Raw genomic sequence first — 20834 nt, 5'->3', positions numbered from 1 at the left:
ACTCGAATTTTGAAGTCATCGTGCAACAACAAAACAAGAAGGGCCAGTGGAGAAAGATCCGTACGTGGTGGAAGTATGGTAATTACCGTACGTGCGAGCTGTGTGGGGCGCATGGGATATCTGAGTGCCATCCAAATCGTCCATTGGATGCAGCCTTTCATTTTATGGACCGGAGCGTTCCACAACGTTTTATGCAGTGGGTACAACACTTGCGCTCTGTTGGACCCACAGTGCGGTATGTATGGAATCCAATCCGTCCATCGGGTTGGACGTGTATGAAATCCACTCCATCCATCGGGTTGGACCTTATTTCACAGTATGTACAAGGTATCCTGTCCGTCCATCAGGTTGGACCTTATTTTCACGATATGTATCCACCGGATAGATGACTTGGATGCGCCAAACCAATGGGAACAATGTGAAATTGCGCCTAAAAAGGCCCATTTGGCCGGGTGGATTGGAAGGGATTGAATGGTATTAGGGTGGATGGCATGGATTTCAAGGTAATGATGGTGATGTGAGTGGATTGTCTTGAGATCCATGGGATTGTTATATCGCGGGATTGCTATATCAAGTACGTTTGGCACTCCCAGCCAATCCTGAGATTAAACCTTCCAATCCCTCCAACCAAACACGTCCGAGGCAAATTTGAACAGATTAGGATGGATTGGATGGGATTTAAAGGTAATGATAGTGTTGTTAAGATCCATGAGATTGCTATATCCCGGGATCAGATCACCCTGTCTGTTTAACACGCCGGGTCAATCCTGGAATTTAACTTCCAATCCCTTCCAATCCATCTGGCTAAACATGCCCTAAGCGGCTGTTTGATTTCTACTTCTCCAAAAACTAAGCAAATGACTTATTATAATGGTTGGGCGGCCTGGACAGCTCTATGGCTCAGAGCTAAACACCCTTTGTTTTAACACTTAGAGCAGCATGTGAATGTTTCAAACTAGAACATGAACACAAAAAATGAGGTAAATCCAAAGCTATCGAAGCCTTTGGCGCACACTACAGAAAGAGTTGCCACTTAATGTCCACATTTGAAAGGCTTTTCATTCTTCAGACTTAAAAGATTGTTTATTTGTCAGGTAGATAGAGATTATAAGAAAACACAAATATCAACTTGGTATGAAAATTGTAAAGCATGAGGAAGTTTTTAATTATAGGAGATTTATTCTAATGTTTCCCATGGTGTAGTCCACATGGAAATGCCTCGAATTTGGGCTAGGCCATAAATTAGCTGAGAATATGGATGAACAATGTAGCTAAGTCAAATACATCACAATGGGCCCCACATAAAACTCACATTGGCTCTTGTTGTTAGGACCTATGAGGGTGTGGATTTGGAACCCCTTGATTCGAAACCCCTTGGATTTGGAATCTTCCTGTTGTGTTTAGCGTTCCAAAATTTAGAATCCCCTCTAATCCAATGGTAGCTATCCATGGTATATTTAAAGTTGTTTAAATTTAATTACTAAATCAACTTTAATATCTTTAATTAGTGTATGTAATGGTTGACACAATAGTTGTAATAAGCTCATTGAAATATATACTTCACTTAAAAATGATGAAATTCTAAGTCTCAAATGGGCCACAGGCACAAGATTACATCCAAGTGTCAACGATTTTTAACTTTGATTTATGTAACGCCCTGAAATTCAGGGGTCGAGCATAATTCAGCTCCCGAGTTTCAAAACATCACTTATGCAACATATTTAATGATGGATGCATGTTGTCTGTATGAGGATATAAAATATGGAATAGATTAAGCTAAAGTGATTGATGCAAACTTCACAAGCAATCGAGTTTAGCGTTAATTACTCCACAAATAGCTTCTATGGAAAATAGAGGTAGTACTCGGGTCTTGACACAAAATTTTCCGAGTCATTACAATTTACGTGGATAATGTTTGAACAACACAAATCATTATATTAAAGTAATTATAGTGATGTAGTTGATAATTAAATTGTTATGGATATCATCAATGAGGCATGTGCCCAATACATCAATGGTCTATTGAAGCACATGTTACACACGTAACTCCTGAAAAGATTTTAGATGTAATCCAAGATTTCGACATGGATTTCAAACCCCTTCTTTGAAGGTATTTAAAATCTCCTAGATTTGAAACCTACAAGCTATGAAAACCTCCAAATCTATGGTGCCAAACAATCCCTTAGGGCCTATTTGGGCGGGTGGATTGGAAGGGATTGAATGGTATTAGGGTGGATGTCATGGATTTCTAGGTAATGATGGTGTTGTTAATGGATTGTCTTGAGATCCATGAGATCGCTCAATCCTTGGATTGCTATATCCAGTCTGTTTGGCACGCCCGGCCAATCCCGGGATTAAACCTTCACATCCGTTCCAATCCCTCGAACCAAACACCTCGCAGGAAAATTTGAATGGATTAAGGTGGATTGGATGGGATTTAAAGGTAATAATGGTGTTGTCAGTGGATTGTCTTAAGATCCATGGGATTGGGATCAGATCACCGACTCTGTTTGGCACGCTCGGCCAATCTCGGGATTTAAATTCCAATCCCTTTCAATACCATCCAATCCCTTCCAATCCGACCGGCCAAATGGGCCCTTAGTGTTTAAGAAGTAATTAATCAACATCCTCATTGAATATTGGGTAAGAATTAGAAACCAAATAGCTCTTAAATTCACTAGGTGTAGCCTACATAAATGACTATGATTTTGTATAAAAATGGCTTTAGGTCATTGAGATCGTCTACTATGGGTCCAATGAGATCAATGGTATGGATATATGACCAAATCCTCACTTGCCACATATCAAAACTCAAAAAGACAGGAGAGGCCCCAGATCCACCAAGGTGGGTGGGCCACATGACCAGGGGGCTTACATTGATGTATGTGCCTTAAGTCTATACCGTCCGACAGTTTTGAAAGCTCAAACATGATTCCAATAAATGAAGTAGATGCAAACCTTATGTGGACCATAATATAGGAATCAGTAATGATTAAATCTCCACCATTAAAAACTTCATGGGGCCACTAGAATGTTTATTTTCCATCCAACCTGTTGATATGGTCACAAAGATATGGATGAAAATACCAAACAAATATCAGCTTGATCCAAAAATTTTGTGGCCCACGAGAAGTTTTTAATTATCGATTATCACTGTCCATTAACCATTAATTTTTTTTTAATAGCCACAAAAGATTTGGATCAAGATTATATTTATTTTTTAATCTTCATCCAGATTTTATTGACCTTATAAACAGTCTGGATGAAAAATAAACATTACAAAAACATTAAACTGGGCCCTAGGAATTTTTAATGGTGAGATTTCCAATCAATACTCTTTCCTTTAATGTGATTCACCAGAGATTTTTAACGTCTTCATTTTTAGATTCATAACATAAAATAATATTGAAAAACGGATGGACGTAGTGGATATAGAACAAATATATAAAGATGGCCCCCACGGTAAGGGCCGTGCCGTCTTTAGTGAAGCTAGGGCCGCACCAAATCCGCTGCCTCTGACAACGGCTCCCCGTGTTGTGTTAGGGTCTCGTCTGCTCCTTTTCCTTCAAGGACGCTGGGAACTCAGGTGGGCCCCACCGTGATGTTTGTGAGAAATCCACTCCGTCCATCCGTTTTTTAAGCTTAATTTTAAGAAATGAGAGCAAAAGTGAGAAAAATATACGACTTAAATGGGCCGTACTAAAAGGAAAAGGTGGTAAGGGAAATCCCTACCGTTGAAACCTCCCTGGGGTCGAAAATGATGTTTACATGTCATCCATACCGTTCATGTAGTCATTCCTACTGGGACGAACTGAAAACACAAAAATAAATATGATTCAAAACTTCTGTGGCCCCACGAATATTTCAACTGTGTAGTTTCAATTCTCATGTTTTCTGTCCACTTGAGCATTGGGTAGGGTTCAAATTTTTTTCCCATGGGCGTAAAATGAACTCACAAAACGGATGGACGGGGTGGATTTCTCACAAACATCACAGTGGGCCCCACCTAGGATCCCAGCGCAGGAACTTTATGCGAAAGGCTTTCGCAGTAAATTCGCGTCACAAGACCCTTTAAAAACACAACACGAGCACGAAATTAGGGTCTTCGTTTCTCTGAGAGGATCAAACGCCTAAAGTCTCTTCATCTCTCCTCCTGAAGAAGTAAAGGGTACGTTTTCCTACTTCGAAAATGTACGAAGGCGAGGAGTATGATCCCCCAGACGAGGAGGAGGAGGAGGAGATCACGCAGGAAGATGCGTGGGCCGTGATCAGCGCCTACTTCGAGGAGAAGGGCCTAGTCCGGCAGCAGCTCGACTCCTTCGACGAATTTATACAGAACACCATGCAAGAGATAGTGGACGAGTCTGCCGACATCGAGATACGTCCTGAGTCCCAGCATAACCCTGGCAGACAGTCTGATTTTGCTGAGGTCGGTTTCTTTTCCTCCGTTTTCTTTTATTGAAGTCAACGGAAAATTTCCTGCTGGGTAGGGTTTCTGGTCGGCAAAAGACGTTTGCAAGTTTAGGAAATTTGAATTTCACTTAATTTCTGGAAAATTAGCTCGTAATTCAATGTATGGAAGTTTTGATTCGGGTCGCAAGGTTTGGGATTTGTAGTGTTAAGTGAATTATGATAAATTAGTAGAGAGGTTGAACATATTGAAAATTTTCTGTTCTCAGTAGCTAAAGTCATGGATGTGAAAACTGTTTGCTTTGTACATCTGATTCCCAGAGGTAGATATGGGGTTGTTGAGGATGGTGTTCTAGTGATTATAGAGGAAAATTCAAGTGGATGTTGTGGGTTAGAGTATCAAATAATTACGAAAATTGGGTTCCCTGTGCATATTTCCATGCTTTTCCTGTTTTCATTAGGTGGGTCAAGCATTAAGTGCATTTAAGTGCTCAGTGACGAGAAACTGATCCGAACAGAGAAATGAATGAATTGGAATGATGGATTTATGAAATTTGTGCTGTTTCTGATAAATTTGGGAAGCAATTTACCATGCTACACATGATTTGAATGAGTGCAAGTGCTGTGTAGAACCAGAATGACAAACTTCATTGAACTACAATGATGCCAAACTATCTCGAGTAAATTACGACTTGCAAAAACTGTGTGAATGCCCCGTTCTGGTATCTCGATTGAAATACTGATAAATGGTATTTTACATAGAAATAGTATTCTTGCTTATTTTGACGATCCCCCGATACAGAAACACTTCTGGAATTACTAAATATGGGACCAAAGAGGTGGATTCAATTGTCAAAAAAGATGATTTGATTGAGTATCGAGGAGCAAAAGAATTTAGGCTGAAATACCAAATGAAAGCAGATCAATTGAAATACTGGGAGTGCTCTAGGACACAATGGTTTTTTTTTTTTTTTTGGTAGGCACACTATCCACCTTGTTGTATATTTTAGAATATGATTGTATGCTGCCTGTTTTCAGATGGTAAACTTCTGCTCATTCTGGACCATGATCCCAGCATCAGCTTTATGAAATCAATCACTGAGCGTGTGGCTATAAAGCTTAATCAAATGATGAAATAAGTTAATAATGGCCTTGATTATAATGATATACTCCTCTGGTCAATAAGCTATTGTTGCCCACTAAGGCTTGCCAAAATGCTTAATCTTGTGTTACTTTGGTCAGTTTTCCTGACAGATTTGATTAATCACATTTTGTTTGACCAAAGGTTGTTAATATGGCATGGAGAGTCATGTTCTTTTTGTCCACTATGCGCATGCTGCTTTTGATTCAGCAATGGTTGCATAGGCCCCAAAAGCATCCCATTTCATGGTCTATCTCAATTTCAAGCAGGATTCCCCATTTCATGTCATAACTTGTGTTAAAGCATGTTTTCTTTAGTTTGAGCTATGAAAATGCTTCTTGTTGATCCTGGGCTAGAACAACTCTACTCATTCTGCGTACTAGCATCATTAATGTCCAAGCGGATGCATTTGGTGTTATGCAGTCAATCTACAAGATCAGCTTTGGTCAGATATATTTGAGTAAGCCTATGATGACGGAATCAGATGGAGAAACTGCAACTTTGTTCCCAAAGGCCGCGAGATTGCGGAACTTGACATACTCGGCCCCATTATATGTTGATGTCACAAAACGGATCATAAGGAAAGGGCATGACTGTGAAGAGGTCACAGAGACCCAGGATTTCACTAAAGTCTTCATTGGAAAGGTTAAAACTTATGTTATGAATCAATAATTTAAAGCTGAACATGTATTTTTGTTGGGTACTGATTCTTTGCCTTTCATTTATTTTTCTTCCATTTCAGGTTCCAATAATGCTACGGTCTAGTTATTGCACTGTGTATCAAAACTCGGAGAAAGATCTAACAGAACTTGGGGAATGCCCATATGACCAAGGTGGATATTTTATTATCAATGGAAGTGAGAAGGTTCTGATTGCACAAGAAAAGATGAGCACCAACCATGTCTATGTATTTAAGAAAAGGCAGCCTAACAAATATGCGTACGTAGCTGAGGTCCGGTCTATGGCAGAGACCCAAAACAGGCCACCAAGCGGCATGTTTGTCCGCATGCTTTCTCGTGCCAGTGCCAAAGCGGTTAGTTTACTTAGACTTGTCCTTTCTCCATGCAATATGGAAATTGTGACTGTCTTTAGTTTTTTGCCCTGATTGGCTTTAGTTTTTCACCATGATTGTTCTTGAGCTTTCTTTATCTGAGATCTACATTGCAATTATGCTATGCTTTTCAACACTATATAAATATTTCTTATAAGTTTGGTCCCTTTGTTTTGGCAGGGCTCTTCAGGGCAGTATATTCGGGCTACTCTTCCATATATTCGGACAGAAATCCCAATAATTATTGTGTTTCGTGCATTAGGATTTGTTGCTGACAAAGAGATATTAGAACACATATGCTATGACTTTGCTGACACTCAGATGATGGAGTTACTTCGGCCATCCTTGGAAGAAGCTTTTGTCATTCAGAATCAACAGGTTTCTATGATGCTTTTTACCTGCCAAAATGTTGAAGTGAATTGGGAGTTTCTGGTTATATTCTTGATCTTGGAGTTGTTCCTAGACCTATAAAATAGGTTGGTAGGGTTGTAATTGTAACCTTTAGCCCAATTCCCCATTCACACACGAGAATCCTTGATCCTGTCATTGGATTGAGGACTGATTTTAAGTATTCAGAACTGGTAGATATCATGTTGTATTTTTAATCGACTTGATTTTAAGTTCCCTGGAGCTAAATTTTCTGAGAGATGGTACTTCGATGTATTTTATTGTTTTTCTAATGCCGTTTCAATCATCAAGAGTGTTTTGCTTTACTTTCAGGGTGAAGTTTCGTTAAAGGGCCTGTTTGGATAGCAAATTACAACAATATTGTAGTGTAGAAGCCCCATGATTACGATTTTACAGTGTTTGTTTAAACACATAATTCTGTGGTCAAATAAAATACATATGTAATAGGAGACAAGTAAATGAATTTGTCATCATTACAAATTTACAATACATTATAGTAGAAGTCTCTTATCCAAACACATGAATCAATGTATTTTTCTTATTGATTTGACATCTCAATAATGTAAAAGTATCATCGTTGCACTTTTATCACACCTATCCAAACACGGGAATTCTTAGTCAAATTGCCCGCTGACCAGGGGATGGGTATTGTAATCATTGCACTTTTACAATCATTACAGTCACAATTTGCTATCCAAACATGTCCTAACTGTTCTAGTGGCATGATAGGCAAACATATTCTCATTCAATTGTTCTTATTTCTCTCTCATTGTTTGTTGTTGGTTTATAGAAACTACGGGCTTTCTTGATTTTTGTTTCATCTTGTATGTCTTATGTTATGTTTTGTTAGTAAACATGCCTCGTTACTTATAAAAAAAGCAAGCAAGAAAGAAAGAAATGGTAGTATTAGAGCTCCAACTAATAGGGGTGTGAGGCATTGCTCTCATTGTTTGCTTTTGTTTTATAGAAACTATGGGCTTTCTTTCTTGGTCAGATTTGCATCTCTAGTAGAATATCTTGTTTTATCTTTATTAGTCAACATGCAAGGTTATTCATTAAAAAGTTAAAAAAAAAATGGCATGCATGTGATGCATGTTCTTCTATCTATAGGTGGCTTTAGACTACATTGGGAAGCGAGGATCAACTGTTGGTGTCACGAGGGAAAAGAGGATCAAGTATGTCTTACTTTCTCCATTTTTGCATGGCAAAGTCTTAATAGTTTTTCCCTTTTGAAAAAAGAAGTTTTCAGTAGTTTTTAAAATAACCTACTTGATCATAGATGATTCTACTCTTGACCGTTCACATCCAATGTGGATGGGATTATCACTCTTACGTAATTCTACTGCATGCATGAATCACATCCAATGCGGATGGGATTATCACTCTTGGTTCTTTTGCAGGTATGCTAGGGAAATTCTTCAAAAAGAAATGTTACCTCATGTTGGTGTCGGGGAATATTGTGAAACGAAAAAAGCTTTCTATTTTGGGTAATTTCTTCCTTCCCAGTCTTGCCTTTTTATTATTTTGGCAGCTTGCTTTCTTTGCTGATTTTTCCCGTCTTGCCTTTGACCAATATGATTTAAAAATTCTAACTGCTTGACTTCTTCCAGATATATCATTCATCGGTTATTGCTGTGTGCACTTGGCCGAAGGCAAGAAGACGATAGGGATCATTATGGCAATAAACGGCTTGACCTTGCTGGTCCTTTGCTTGGAGGCCTTTTTAGAATGGTTTGTTTGTTGTGAAGCTGGAAAGAACTAAATTTTTTTGTTTGAAGGTTTAATGTTTTAATTTTTATTACTTTCAAAAAGAAAAAAAAAAAAGAAAAAGGAAAAGGAAAAGGAAAGAACAAGAAAAAAGAAAGAAAAAGAAAGAATGTCTGATTTCTTATTGTGGATATTGTTTTTTTTTATTTTGCATGCAGCTGTTCAGAAAGTTGACCAGGGATGTGAGAGGATATGTTCAGAAGGTCCCTGTTCTTGCCCAACCTTTACTTTGTTTAACGAATGGTGTTATTTTTGGGGGATCTTGTCACTCATTTATTTCACATGGAACAGTGTGTTGACAATGGAAAAGATGTTAACTTGCAATTTGCAATCAAAGCTAAAACTATCACTAGTGGCCTCAAGTACTCCCTTGCTACTGGAAATTGGGGACAAGCAAATGCAGCTGGTACAAGAGCTGGAGTTTCACAGGTCCTATTTATGTTTGTAACTTCAATGTGGTTTTTCTTGTCCAGGTTCTTTTCCCCTTCATTAAGTTTGTTACTGTCCCCCAAGCAATAAGGCTAAAGCATCTTTAAACTGACAGGTGTTGAATCGCTTGACTTTTGCTTCTACCCTGTCCCATTTGCGAAGGTTAAACTCTCCCATAGGACGTGAAGGTAAAAGCTCTGTGGTGTTCATTATCATTCTGGTTCATGATGATGTATTTATTGTCAATGCACTATCTTCTATTTTTCTTTTCTGATTTACATCTCTTCCTTATGCAAACAGGGAAATTGGCAAAACCCCGGCAATTGCACAATTCTCACTGGGGAATGATGTGTCCTGCAGAAACACCGGAAGGGCAGGTAAGTATCCGGAGATTCTTTTCCATACACACCCTCATGGTCATATTCATCAATTCTTTGATATGTTTAAACAGTATTCTTTTGAAACATTATAGATACTTTCTGGCTGTTAAAATAGGCATGTGGACTTGTGAAGAATCTGGCATTGATGGTCTATATAACAGTTGGATCAGCAGCTAATCCCATTTTGGAATTTTTAGAAGAGTGGAGCACTGAAAACTTTGAGGTATTTCCCTTCACATCTTGTCCAATTGCTTGTCAACTTGTTATATTCCTTTTCCATCTTGAGGTTCTTATGTGCTTATGTCGTTTTTTTTTTTTTTTTGAAGGAAATATCTGCTGCAGTTATCCCTCAAGCGACCAAAATTTTTGTCAATGGCTGCTGGGTGGGCATTCATCGTAACCCTGATCTTTTGGTGAAGACCTTGAGACTGCTAAGAAGACGGGTATGGACTCATTATTTTCTGAAATCCACTTTTCTGCTATCTGCATGGTGGTGCATTATATGGGTACCTTGTCTAGTGGCTTCATCTATTTTGATAGAGAATTCGTGTTTACTGTTTCTAACAATTAATTTATACTTTCTTCAAATTAAAAGAAAGTGGCTTTTTTTTTTTTTTTGTGGGGGGGCCTACACCAAAACTTATTTATAAGAAAAGGCTAAGGATACATCAAAGGCATTGAATCCCCTATAGAAAGTAAAGATTGAGGAGCCCCATATTTGGCTGGGTGGCCGATAAATTATCTTCTCTAGGAACAAAGGGAAGCAAAAATGTTTTTCCTTGGAGTTAACTCTCCCATCTCATAAAGAAATAAAGCTTAATTTCCAAGGTTCTAGAAGCTTTGCCTTTCGGGAAAGAGCTTTGCCTTTTCCCTCTGAGACAATCACAATGCCAAGATTTTAAATCTCATTTGTGATGAATGGTTACTAACACAACTTGGTTAACCTGGACCAATGTTACCTAAATTGCCAACCACCTTAAGTTTTCTTTTTGACAGGTGCAATTTGGATTATGGGTCATGTATGATTTGGATCTATGTTTTTACTGACCCAAAATTATGGTTTACACTCTCAGTGTTGATTAAGTTATAATTTATCTTTAAAAAGTTGCAATTTGAGTTGGCTTAAAAAACATGGTAATTTAAGTTTATATTTAGAATGTAGATGTCTAATCTTTCATTTATGTAATATTAGGCATATATAATATAATACCACACATGAAAGACTTTTAATTAAGATTGGTCATTTCATATAAAAATTACAATTTCAATTTTGGATATATCATATATGTATAATTCTATCATGCGTGCTCAGTAATATGTTCTAGAGTGACCAACACAATCCTTACCCTATCTCACGTGTAGCGGTAAAAGAGCGTACCATGTACCGGAATGACCCACAATGTTGGTAACCTTGCCCTAGATGATGCAGCTGTTAGAGGAGGCAATAATGATGACAAAGTTCTCTATCCTTCTTGTAGTTCCCAAACTTCTCTTCATTCAAGTACTTCAACCCAATCAGTTTCACAAAGTTAATTTAACATCCCCACTATCACCTGTAAGAAACCTCCAGTCTTGTATGGATCCTGGTTACTATAGGATGATCCACATTGGAATGTAAAACTTCTGTCAGTATTTTAACAAGTTCAGCCTCCAACTTCAGCAAGAAACTGATGTGTTTTAGCTGTTGTTATCCACTAATTTGATTGGTTATGCTCTCTCACACTTTATTATTACCCACACAGATATATGAAATGGTACCATGAAGTCTACCTCATGGGAGCTTTCCATGAGGTCGACCTTTGTGTGCCCCAACGTATCGCTGTGCATTTGATACCATGTGAAATTGTGCCTAAAACATCTAAAACTACTTGTTGGGGCCCACCTGGTTTTTGATATGGCTGAAACTTAGTGTGACCCCTCATCCAAGTGGGACGCACACAATGGATGGGCTGGATGTTTAAACCACATCTCAGTGGGCCCTATAAACGGTCATGAAGGTTTCAATGGGTGGGTATGCACTCTCAATTGTTGTCTCTGGTGTGGCCCACCTAAGTCATTGATTGGCCTGATTTTTAGGCCCGTGCCATCTGATTGATGGGGTGGATGTCTGACATAGATCGCGGTGGGGCCCCTAGAGCTCGACCTCATGGGACCTCCCCACCACACACACACACACACACACAGAGTCATGCTCTCCTGCGCACCTTCTCAGGATACCACCCCGTGCGCACCTTTTGCTCATGTGTCATGGGCACAAAATCTGAATGGTCCATGTGATGCGGCACCCCATGAAACCCCCAAGGCTCAACTTTCAGCTTAATCCAAAACTCTGGTGGGCCATAGCAAAGAGAAGCAAATCAAGGGAGGTAACTGTTTCCTTTTGTCATGGCCCACTAGAGTTTTGGATCAGGCTGGGAGTTAGGCCTCGGGGGTTTCATGGGGTTTTGCATCACGTGGACCATTCAAATTTTGGGCTTACATCACTTATCAAAAAGTGCTCATGAGTTCTCATGAGAACCGATTCCTAGGTGAGCATTTATATGTATGTATATATAGGTCTCAAGTCCAACTGGTTGGACCACAATTTATGGTCCACCCAGCAAATAACTTACCTTCGGTCATGTATGTGTGACATCCAACCCTTTACCCTTCCAATAGGTTGGGCCGACCATGAGGATCGTTTTGTGCAAAAATCAGCCACGATCATACCATAGAAAACAATTTCTAACCATTGATAAATAACAAAATACAAGTGTGGTCCATGCGATGAGTGGATGTGGCTGGTTTTTATGCAAGTTCATGGTCATGGTCGGCACAACCTATTGGAAGGGTTAGATGTTGCATGCACGTGATAGAATAGAAGTCATTTGCTGGATGGACTATAAATTGTCGTCCAACTGGTTGGACTTGAGACCTACTCCTTTCCAGTAGTCAGTGTCAATGAGCATGGAGTTGCTGAATTTGGCTTTTGTTCAAAGCTGTTGTATATGTATCTTTTAGTTTCTTTGCATCCTTCATATCTAGCAATGTCAACATGGCATAACATGTGTAATTAAAAAAAAAAAAAAAACAATTTTAAGGCTTCAGTTTGGAGGGAAGTTTAGTTCTAGATGTGGGGTTTGTGGCCATGTGTTTTGCATGCAGAAGATCCTGTTAATCATTTGGGCAAACCAGTGGATGTGAGAGCAAGATGGGATGCCGCGCCCGCGCGCATGTGTGGGGTGGGGGGTGTCTCAAGACTTGTGAGTTGGAAGTCGAGATGTCTTCACCCAAAGTGAGAATCATGCCACTAGGCCAATTGTCATGTGTATTTCATTCAGTTTTCAATGAGGGCAAAAATTCTAAATTGCAAGCAGATGTATGTTACAATCTAGAATGTGCCAGATGTATATTACAACAGTAATGATTTGTTGTCTGGGTTTCTATGCATATTTAAGTGGTGAAGGTGGCCAATATTCTTCTGTTACTTGTTTATTTGTTGCCTTTTAGGTTTGCATGCAACAAATTATTGGTTTTAGCTTTCATTATCTTTGACTGATTTTTTACCATTCTGTGAATTAAACTTTATTCATTATTTTTTGCAGATTGATGTCAATACTGAAGTGGGAGTTATCCGAGATATTCGTCTGAAAGAACTACGCCTTTATACTGACTATGGTCGTTGCAGCCGTCCATTGTTTATTGTGGATCAACAAAGGCTGCTGATAAAGAAAAAGCATATTCATGCCCTGCAGCAAAGGGTATGTAGTATTCTAGAAATCCAATACAGGTTCACTCATACTATGCAAAATATTCAACTTTCTGTTTCTTTTCCACAGGAAACCCAGGAAGAAGGGTGGCATGATCTTGTTGCAAAAGGATTCATAGAGTATGTAGACACAGAAGAGGAGGAGACTACCATGATTTCCATGACCATTTCAGTGAGTATTTGAAACAAATTTGAATTTGGGGGGATTCTTGGCTTCTGTTTTATTTACAAACAAAGAAGAGAGAGAGACTAGAACATTTATTATTAGTAACTAACGCAGTTGCTTTGGATGAATGCTTTGCTCTTGCCTTAATATACTAGACATGTACCAACTCGTTTATGCAGGCTCACTTTCTGCATCTTTGATATGCATATCCAGTTTGAAAATGTAATATCAATAGAAGCCTATAATACCTGGATTCCTGTATAGTCTTGGGCTACCAGTGTCCGGAGGATACAGGATATATATATGGAGTACTGCATTTGGGATGGATACAGTTAAATTTTCAGTATATGCTTTACAGTATAATGTCTACAGCATAATGTATATTATGTTTATGTGTAGTACTTATACTGTGAATATATTGTAAAGAATCTAAAGATATGAAATAAAGAGATCAATATGGCGTCGTACTCTGTTTGGACTATTTTTATTATAAATATCATGTGTATTGTATTTCTGTTATAAAATCAATATGTTTTACAGATATATGAAATAATTAAGAGAATATCATGTATCTTACTATGTTTGCACTATTATTAGCTGTTAGGTTTTTCTCATTATGTCATCTTTTTGAAATAGTACAAACGTATGTAGTATTCCATATCCATATTCAAACATTTTGAAAACTGCTGGGCAGCTCCTGCATCCCTATCAGGATATTGCAATACCAACACCATGCAGATCCAAGAATGTGCGGGAACTAACTACAATCTAACTTCTAAATGTGTACTACAGGATCTTATAAGTGCAAGGCACAATCCAGAGGAAGCATATTCTGAAACTTATACTCACTGTGAAATCCATCCATCATTGATATTGGGCGTTTGCGCTTCTATTATTCCATTTCCTGACCATAACCAGGTTAGTAATTATGTGAGCAGCCTCTCTCTGACCAGGAAAGTTGTCTTTTATATTCCTTGCATCACTTTTATTTGGCAATGCAATGCAGTCCCCTCGTAATACATATCAGTCTGCAATGGGCAAGCAAGCAATGGGAATTTATGTCACCAACTACCAATTGCGAATGGTTCGCTCCTGGCCTTCTTTTTGGTTATTGAAATCTTTTTCATATTTGTTGCCCATTTCTTCCGTGATCAAATCTGTGCTGACTCTATTCATTTTTCCATTCAGGATACATTAGCTTATGTCCTTTATTATCCACAGAAGCCTCTTGTTACCACTCGTGCCATGGAGCACTTGCACTTTAGGCAGCTACCAGCTGGCATTGTAAGAAACTAAAGTGTTTTTTATTTTATAAACTTTTGCCTATTTTGGCTGTAGTTCTGATTTATGTTTTCTGAATTTATCATTCTATTAAAGAATGCCATTGTCGCAATTGCCTGCTATTCTGGATATAACCAAGAAGATTCTGTTATCATGAACCAATCATCAATTGATCGTGGGTTCTTCCGATCGTTATTCTTCCGTTCATACAGGTAGTTTTTTTTCCCTTGTGTGTCATTTCTTTAACATTTTTATGTTATTTCTTACCATTCCCTTTGTTAGAAGTGTTATACTGTTGATCATATTTATAATAAAATAAAATATTGATGGTGTTCCTCTAGGGACGAAGAGAAGAAGATGGGAACTCTTGTTAAAGAAGACTTTGGGCGTCCAAACAGGGAGAGCACTATGGTAAGTGCTAGATTATGGTGAGAACTTCTTCATGGTTTGCCGGAGTTTATCAAATTCACCTATTGTTTTGCAGGGCATGAGGCATGGATCTTATGATAAACTGGATGATGATGGTCTCGCACCTCCTGTGAGTTCATTAAGAGAGAACCTGTTAACTTTATGATTTCATACCTTTGGGATATGTATATCATTAACTGCATCTGAATACATATATTCTCTTGCGTTAGGGCACAAGGGTCTCAGGTGAAGATGTGATAATTGGGAAGACAACTCCTATTGCTCAGGATGATGCTCAAGGACAAGCTACACGGTACACAAGACGTGATCATAGCACAAGCTTACGCCATAGTGAAAGTGGGATGGTGGATCAGGTATGCGATTTACTACTTTTGCTCTTTCCTCACTTTGCTTTATTGCTGAAATGGGATCCTATCGTATAACATGGGGGGTCTTTATGTCTTATTATAATTTTAGTATTTGGTCTTGCTGAAGCTACGAACTTTGAACTCGTGTTGTCCATGATGATGTTTTTGCATGACTGTTTAGTTCTATTTTTCTCTTCGTCAGCTCAACAGCAGTCTATTTTGCAGGTTTTATTGACAACAAATGCTGATGGGTTGAGGTTTGTGAAAGTGAGAATGAGATCGGTTCGAATTCCTCAGATTGGAGATAAGTTTAGCAGTCGACATGGGCAAAAGGGGACTGTTGGCATGACTTACACACAAGAAGACATGCCGTGGACGCTAGAAGGCATCACACCGGATATTATTGTGAATCCACATGCCATTCCTTCTCGAATGACAATTGGTCAGCTTATTGAGTGCATCATGGGGAAGGTTGCAGCTCATATGGGAAAGGAGGGGGATGCCACTCCTTTTACTGATGTCACTGTAAGTAAATATCTTAGGTCTCAAAGACATCATGCCTGTGTTGTAAGCCTGATTTATAATTGTAAATACCATGCTTATGTGATGCAGTGAGGGCATGAAAGTCCTAGTGTGTAACGGGCTTTTTTTAAAAAAAATATTTTTATTTTTATAAACGCAACTTTATTAAAGAGAGCCAAACGGCGAGGAAACAACTACAACAGCCCAGCTAAATCCACCCAAGCATTACTTGAGGCAAGCATACAATGGAGAAAATCAAGAACATCAGATTTAACCCTTTTTACAATGTTTGCCACCGACCCACTTCAATCCCGGAATGTCTTATTGTTTCTCTCCCCAAATTGCCCAAAAAACTGCCAATGACATCAATCTGCATGCCACCCTACCATCCCCTTCTACACCCTTCCCATGCCATGCCAAAGGAAGCGAATCAATAGACCCTGGCAACAATCAATGCATATTGAGTATAGCAATACAATTATCCCAAACCTCTTGAACAGTTCAATGAATGAACGGGTGGTTCACTGACTCTACGTTCCCCACATGCATGGCACAACAATTAGGAATCACCATCGCTCTTTTCTGTAAGTTATCCGATTGTGAGAACTCGGTTCATTCTAGCTAACCAAACAAATGCCATAACCTTGGGAGGGGCTTTGTAGGACCATACAATAGATGTAAACCTGCACCCCTCACTCCGAAAACATGGAGACAACTTATAAAACAAGCGAATGAAGAACCGGCCGGATTGTACTTTGGACCACGCCATAGCATCCCTGACTTCAAAAATCGGCCTAACGTTGTGGGGCTTGCCGATAGTCGAGCAACTTCCTCCACTTCCTCATCCAATAAATACCTTCTACATGGGGCCAAACTCCCTCATCTGCCGAGAAGCAATGAGCCACCGAGATCAAGGTGTTCCATTATGATATGGGCTGTAATGGCCTTTATGACTTTTTTAAAAAATAAAAAATAAAAAAATAAAAAAATGTTTATGGACCGTTACGGGCTCGCTACGAGGTTGTCACTGCCCGTTACAGACCGTTACGAGGTTGTTTCAACTCTTTTTTTGTTCTTTAATGGTCGTTACGGCCCCATAACGTGTAACGATTATGACCATTACTGTTATGTAACGGCCGTTACGGCTGTTACATAACCGATTTTGAATACCATTCGAGATACCCCGGTCTAGAGTAAGATTCCGCTGATCTTTGTAACTCCTCTTGAAGAGGCCGGTCTCCAATCTAGTGATTGACTCAGAACCTAATCCTTTGCCAATCACTGCATTTGAATTGAATCACTTAAATTTGTTCTTCACTGTATGTATCACTTTCCAAATCCTAGATGCCCCGTAATTTGACAACTCCATAACCCACCAACCCCCTCCAGAGTGCTATACTTAAACGCAATCACTCTCCATAACCATTTACCTAGGAGTGGGCTATTCATTTGCTCCAGCTTTCTAATCCTTGCCCCTCCTTCCCTATATGGCTTGCACACTTTATCCCACCTTAGAAGGTGGAACTTTCTGATCCCCGCCCCTCTATTATTCGCTCCAGCTTTCTGATCCCTGCCCCTCCTTCCAATCTAGCCAACACCACTATCGGACATTAAAGGGGGACATATGGTAAACTAGTAGGCTCGACATTACCGCCTTGATTAGAGTCAATCTTCCACCTAATGAGAGATGCCGGCTTTTCCATTTAGATAGCTACCTTTCAAACTTTTCTATTACTTTATCCAATAGGTGATTAGCAAGCTTGCCAATGCACAAAGGTAACCTGAGATATGTAAAAGGAGAAGCTCTGGCCCGACATCTAAAGACCTCCACCATTCTAGCCACCTCCTCTTTGGACATACCAAAGTCTAACATTTCACTCATTAAAAGCTCCTCACTGTTGACGCAAGACGGATGGCCTAAACTAGGATGATGCAAAGAAATTAATTAACGGATTACCAGAGTAAATCAAAGCATCAAATAAAGACAATCTACCAAAAATACAGAGAAATCAAATATTCAATTAAGCTCAAGTTCAAGACCACATCACAATCCCACGAAATAAATCCTGAAGGCTATTGATCGGATATGGCCCTAATGGAAGCCTAATGGAAGGTAGAACTTCCATCTAGCATAGGATTCGTTCTAGATTTGAGAATTCAATTGCGCTTTGCTCGAGTTTGAATGGATTAGGGTTTGGGTTTGGAAATCAAAAATTAGGAATTTAGGGTTTTATAAAAGGTTAGGGCTAGGGCTACGGTTAGGGTTTTATAAAATAGAGAAGAAGAGAAAAGGATGAATGAAGGAGGAGGCCAATCGGCTGTACGGACAAATTCGTGCAGTGTACAGGTACATCTGTACAGTCGTACAGACGGCGTGCTGGGGCCAAAGCCCTCCTTCTCTAATGTACTTTGAATTGTGCTCAGATATCCTCATCAATAATGACCTGAGTCCCAGGCCTTTTTATCTTAAAATTTAGAATCTGAATCAAACATCCCTACAATATATCTCATTTGGCATTACATTGAAGCAAATATTACTTTTATTGTATCATATCCCTGAATAATGATCATTTTGCGCATTTCCTGTCTTCCCAGGTCGACAATATTAGCAAAGCCCTTCATAAATGTGGATATCAGATGCGTGGTTTTGAAACCATGTATAACGGTCACACAGGACGGAGGTTGCCTGCTATGATATTCCTTGGCCCCACATACTACCAGAGATTGAAGCACATGGTTGATGACAAGATCCATTCACGAGGGCGGGGCCCGGTGCAGATCCTTACCAGGCAACCTGCAGAAGGACGCTCGCGTGATGGAGGCCTTCGCTTTGGAGAAATGGAGAGAGACTGCATGATTGCGCATGGGGCTGCACACTTCCTGAAAGAAAGGTTGTTTGATCAGAGCGATGCCTATAGGGTTCATGTCTGTGAGCGCTGTGGGCTGATTGCTATTGCCAACCTTAAGAAGAACTCGTTTGAGTGCAGAGGTTGTAAAAACAAGACCGACATCGTTCAGGTACTGGCTCCCTTCCTGACTTTTGGACATATCTCCTGCAAAAGGGCCTGTTTGAAGATACCTCCTGCAAAAGGGATTTCAACTGCTAGTAAACCTTTAGTGCCCTGTTTGGACATTATCTCCCACAAAAGGGATTTCCACAACTCACTCCTTTCTCAGATTGGTTTTCAGTGAGTAGGCTTTTTGGTGCCCATGACAAGTGGGGACCAGATGGGGGATTTCCGAAAGTGAATCTAAAGGTTTAAGGCAAAATGGAGTTTGTGTTAGATGGCATTTAGCCCTGGAAAGTCCCTTTTGAGGGTGCATCCAAACCGGCCCTTAATGTGTATTTTCAATGTTGGATCTTAAGATTCCTGCACTCTTTTTCGCCATTATAATCTATTGAAAACATAAGGGTGTGGCCCCTTCCTTTTCCTCATACCAAATGCCTTCTCAGAATTATCAAAGACACTGTTTCTTGTGATGATCTAGGTGCACATACCTTATGCCTGTAAGCTGCTCTTCCAAGAGCTCATGGCCATGGCCATTGCTCCTAGGATGCTTACCAAGGAAGTGAAACCATCCAAAGATGGTAAGAAGAAAGGAAAGCTTGTATAATATTAAAGCAGAAGAAGAAAGGAAAGCTTTTATAATATAAAAGCAGCAACTCTGTTGGCCGAAAATAAAATGGGGTTTGTCTACCACAAGAGTAAAGGGCAGATAACATTGGCTCGTTCAAGGCGGAATGGCAAAAGTGGGTTTTCCTCTCTGTGGAGCAGGCCGCTTGAAGAAACTGTGCTGGAAGCTCTGAACCAACAGAACTAAAGCTCCCTGCCAATGTTGTTCTAATGGTAAGAAGATGCATAGATGTTAGTTTGGGTTTTCAGTTCTGAGCTGACTGAGAATGTATGAAAAGGATGTAAGAGAGGAAAGGATTCTATTTGTTACGGTTCCATATTTATACTGCAGAGAAACATTGCTTGGTGTTAGCTGTGTTAAAATATATAGGAGCAGCTAATCATATTCAATTTAAGGAATGATTGGCTTCCTTAGCTCTAGAGAATTGTTCTTTCGAGCCAAAGGGTAGAAGATTCTACTGCTTGTATAATGTTGTTGGAGTTTAGGGAAATACAGTTTTTTCTTTGCAGTTTTGTAGGGGGGCTGGGGTTTAGCTTTGTATACTAAAAAAATCTGGTGTTGAATACTTAACAGTTCTGACCACCCATGTATAAGGCAGTCCATCTACATTTGCCAATGTCATCCATTGGTTGGGTATGATTGCGTCAATTGTCTAGCCTAAAATCATGCTGGTCGTCTCATCACAAGGGCCACAGTGATGGAGAAAAGGCAGGTTGCTTAGAAAAAAAAACTTGAGGTCAGGGGCATTTGATGACTAAAAGCCGTTTTGATCTAAATTCCAGTTCATGTTGTGCATTTAAATGCACTTCTGTAAATGCCAGTATCTGACTGATTCCCCACTCCAAATGGGTGTTAAGAAGCTCAAAAAGCCTAGTAGCTGAAAACCAACCAACCTGGCTAGTTGGGAATAGGGAAACACCCTTTTGCAGTTGTGTCCTTGGCCGTTTGTTTCTTGAAATTTAGCACTGCCTGGTAAGAGGACAGATGAGGGATACCGACAATGGAGCTCAATTGATGCACGGCTGTATTTCATGCACCTGTGCCATGCTGGCACATTTTAGTGCACGTCCACGTATACAGCTTTCTAATTTCTTCTCCATGAGAACTGATCACCTCAAA

At 39.5% G+C, this 20834-nt stretch overlaps 1 protein-coding gene across 1 annotated transcript; it reads left to right on the top strand.

Moving 5' to 3' along the window:
- The first annotated feature begins 4097 nt into the window (after positions 1 to 4097).
- On the top strand, positions 4098 to 20065 carry LOC131245245 (DNA-directed RNA polymerase II subunit RPB2-like). The gene is made up of 25 exons (XM_058244566.1): positions 4098 to 4429; positions 5975 to 6196; positions 6294 to 6584; positions 6783 to 6980; positions 8121 to 8185; positions 8411 to 8497; positions 8621 to 8741; positions 8936 to 8980; positions 9069 to 9206; positions 9322 to 9394; positions 9507 to 9583; positions 9702 to 9809; positions 9913 to 10029; positions 13171 to 13326; positions 13405 to 13506; positions 14293 to 14418; positions 14507 to 14584; positions 14689 to 14784; positions 14878 to 14993; positions 15123 to 15192; positions 15266 to 15319; positions 15420 to 15563; positions 15783 to 16082; positions 18675 to 19097; positions 19569 to 20065. Exons 1-25 carry the CDS (start codon positions 4190 to 4192, stop codon positions 19692 to 19694), a joined length of 3573 nt encoding a protein of 1190 aa, XP_058100549.1. The 5' UTR covers positions 4098 to 4189; the 3' UTR covers positions 19695 to 20065.
- Positions 20066 to 20834: the final 769 nt, after the last annotated feature.

Source organism: Magnolia sinica, chromosome 5, assembly GCF_029962835.1.
Source record: "Magnolia sinica isolate HGM2019 chromosome 5, MsV1, whole genome shotgun sequence".
Lineage (NCBI taxonomy): Eukaryota > Viridiplantae > Streptophyta > Magnoliopsida > Magnoliales > Magnoliaceae > Magnolia > Magnolia sinica.
This window is presented reverse-complemented; position numbering and strand designations above follow the sequence as displayed.

Coding starts and splice junctions, on each gene's coding strand:
- LOC131245245 (XM_058244566.1), top strand. CDS start 4,190: ATGTACGAAGGCGAGGAGTATGATCCCCCAGACGAGGAGGAGGAGGAG. Junction 8,498..8,620: donor AAAAAAGCTTTCTATTTTGG/GTAATTTCTTCC, acceptor GACTTCTTCCAG/ATATATCATTCATCGGTTAT. Junction 15,320..15,419: donor ATGATGGTCTCGCACCTCCT/GTGAGTTCATTA, acceptor CTCTTGCGTTAG/GGCACAAGGGTCTCAGGTGA.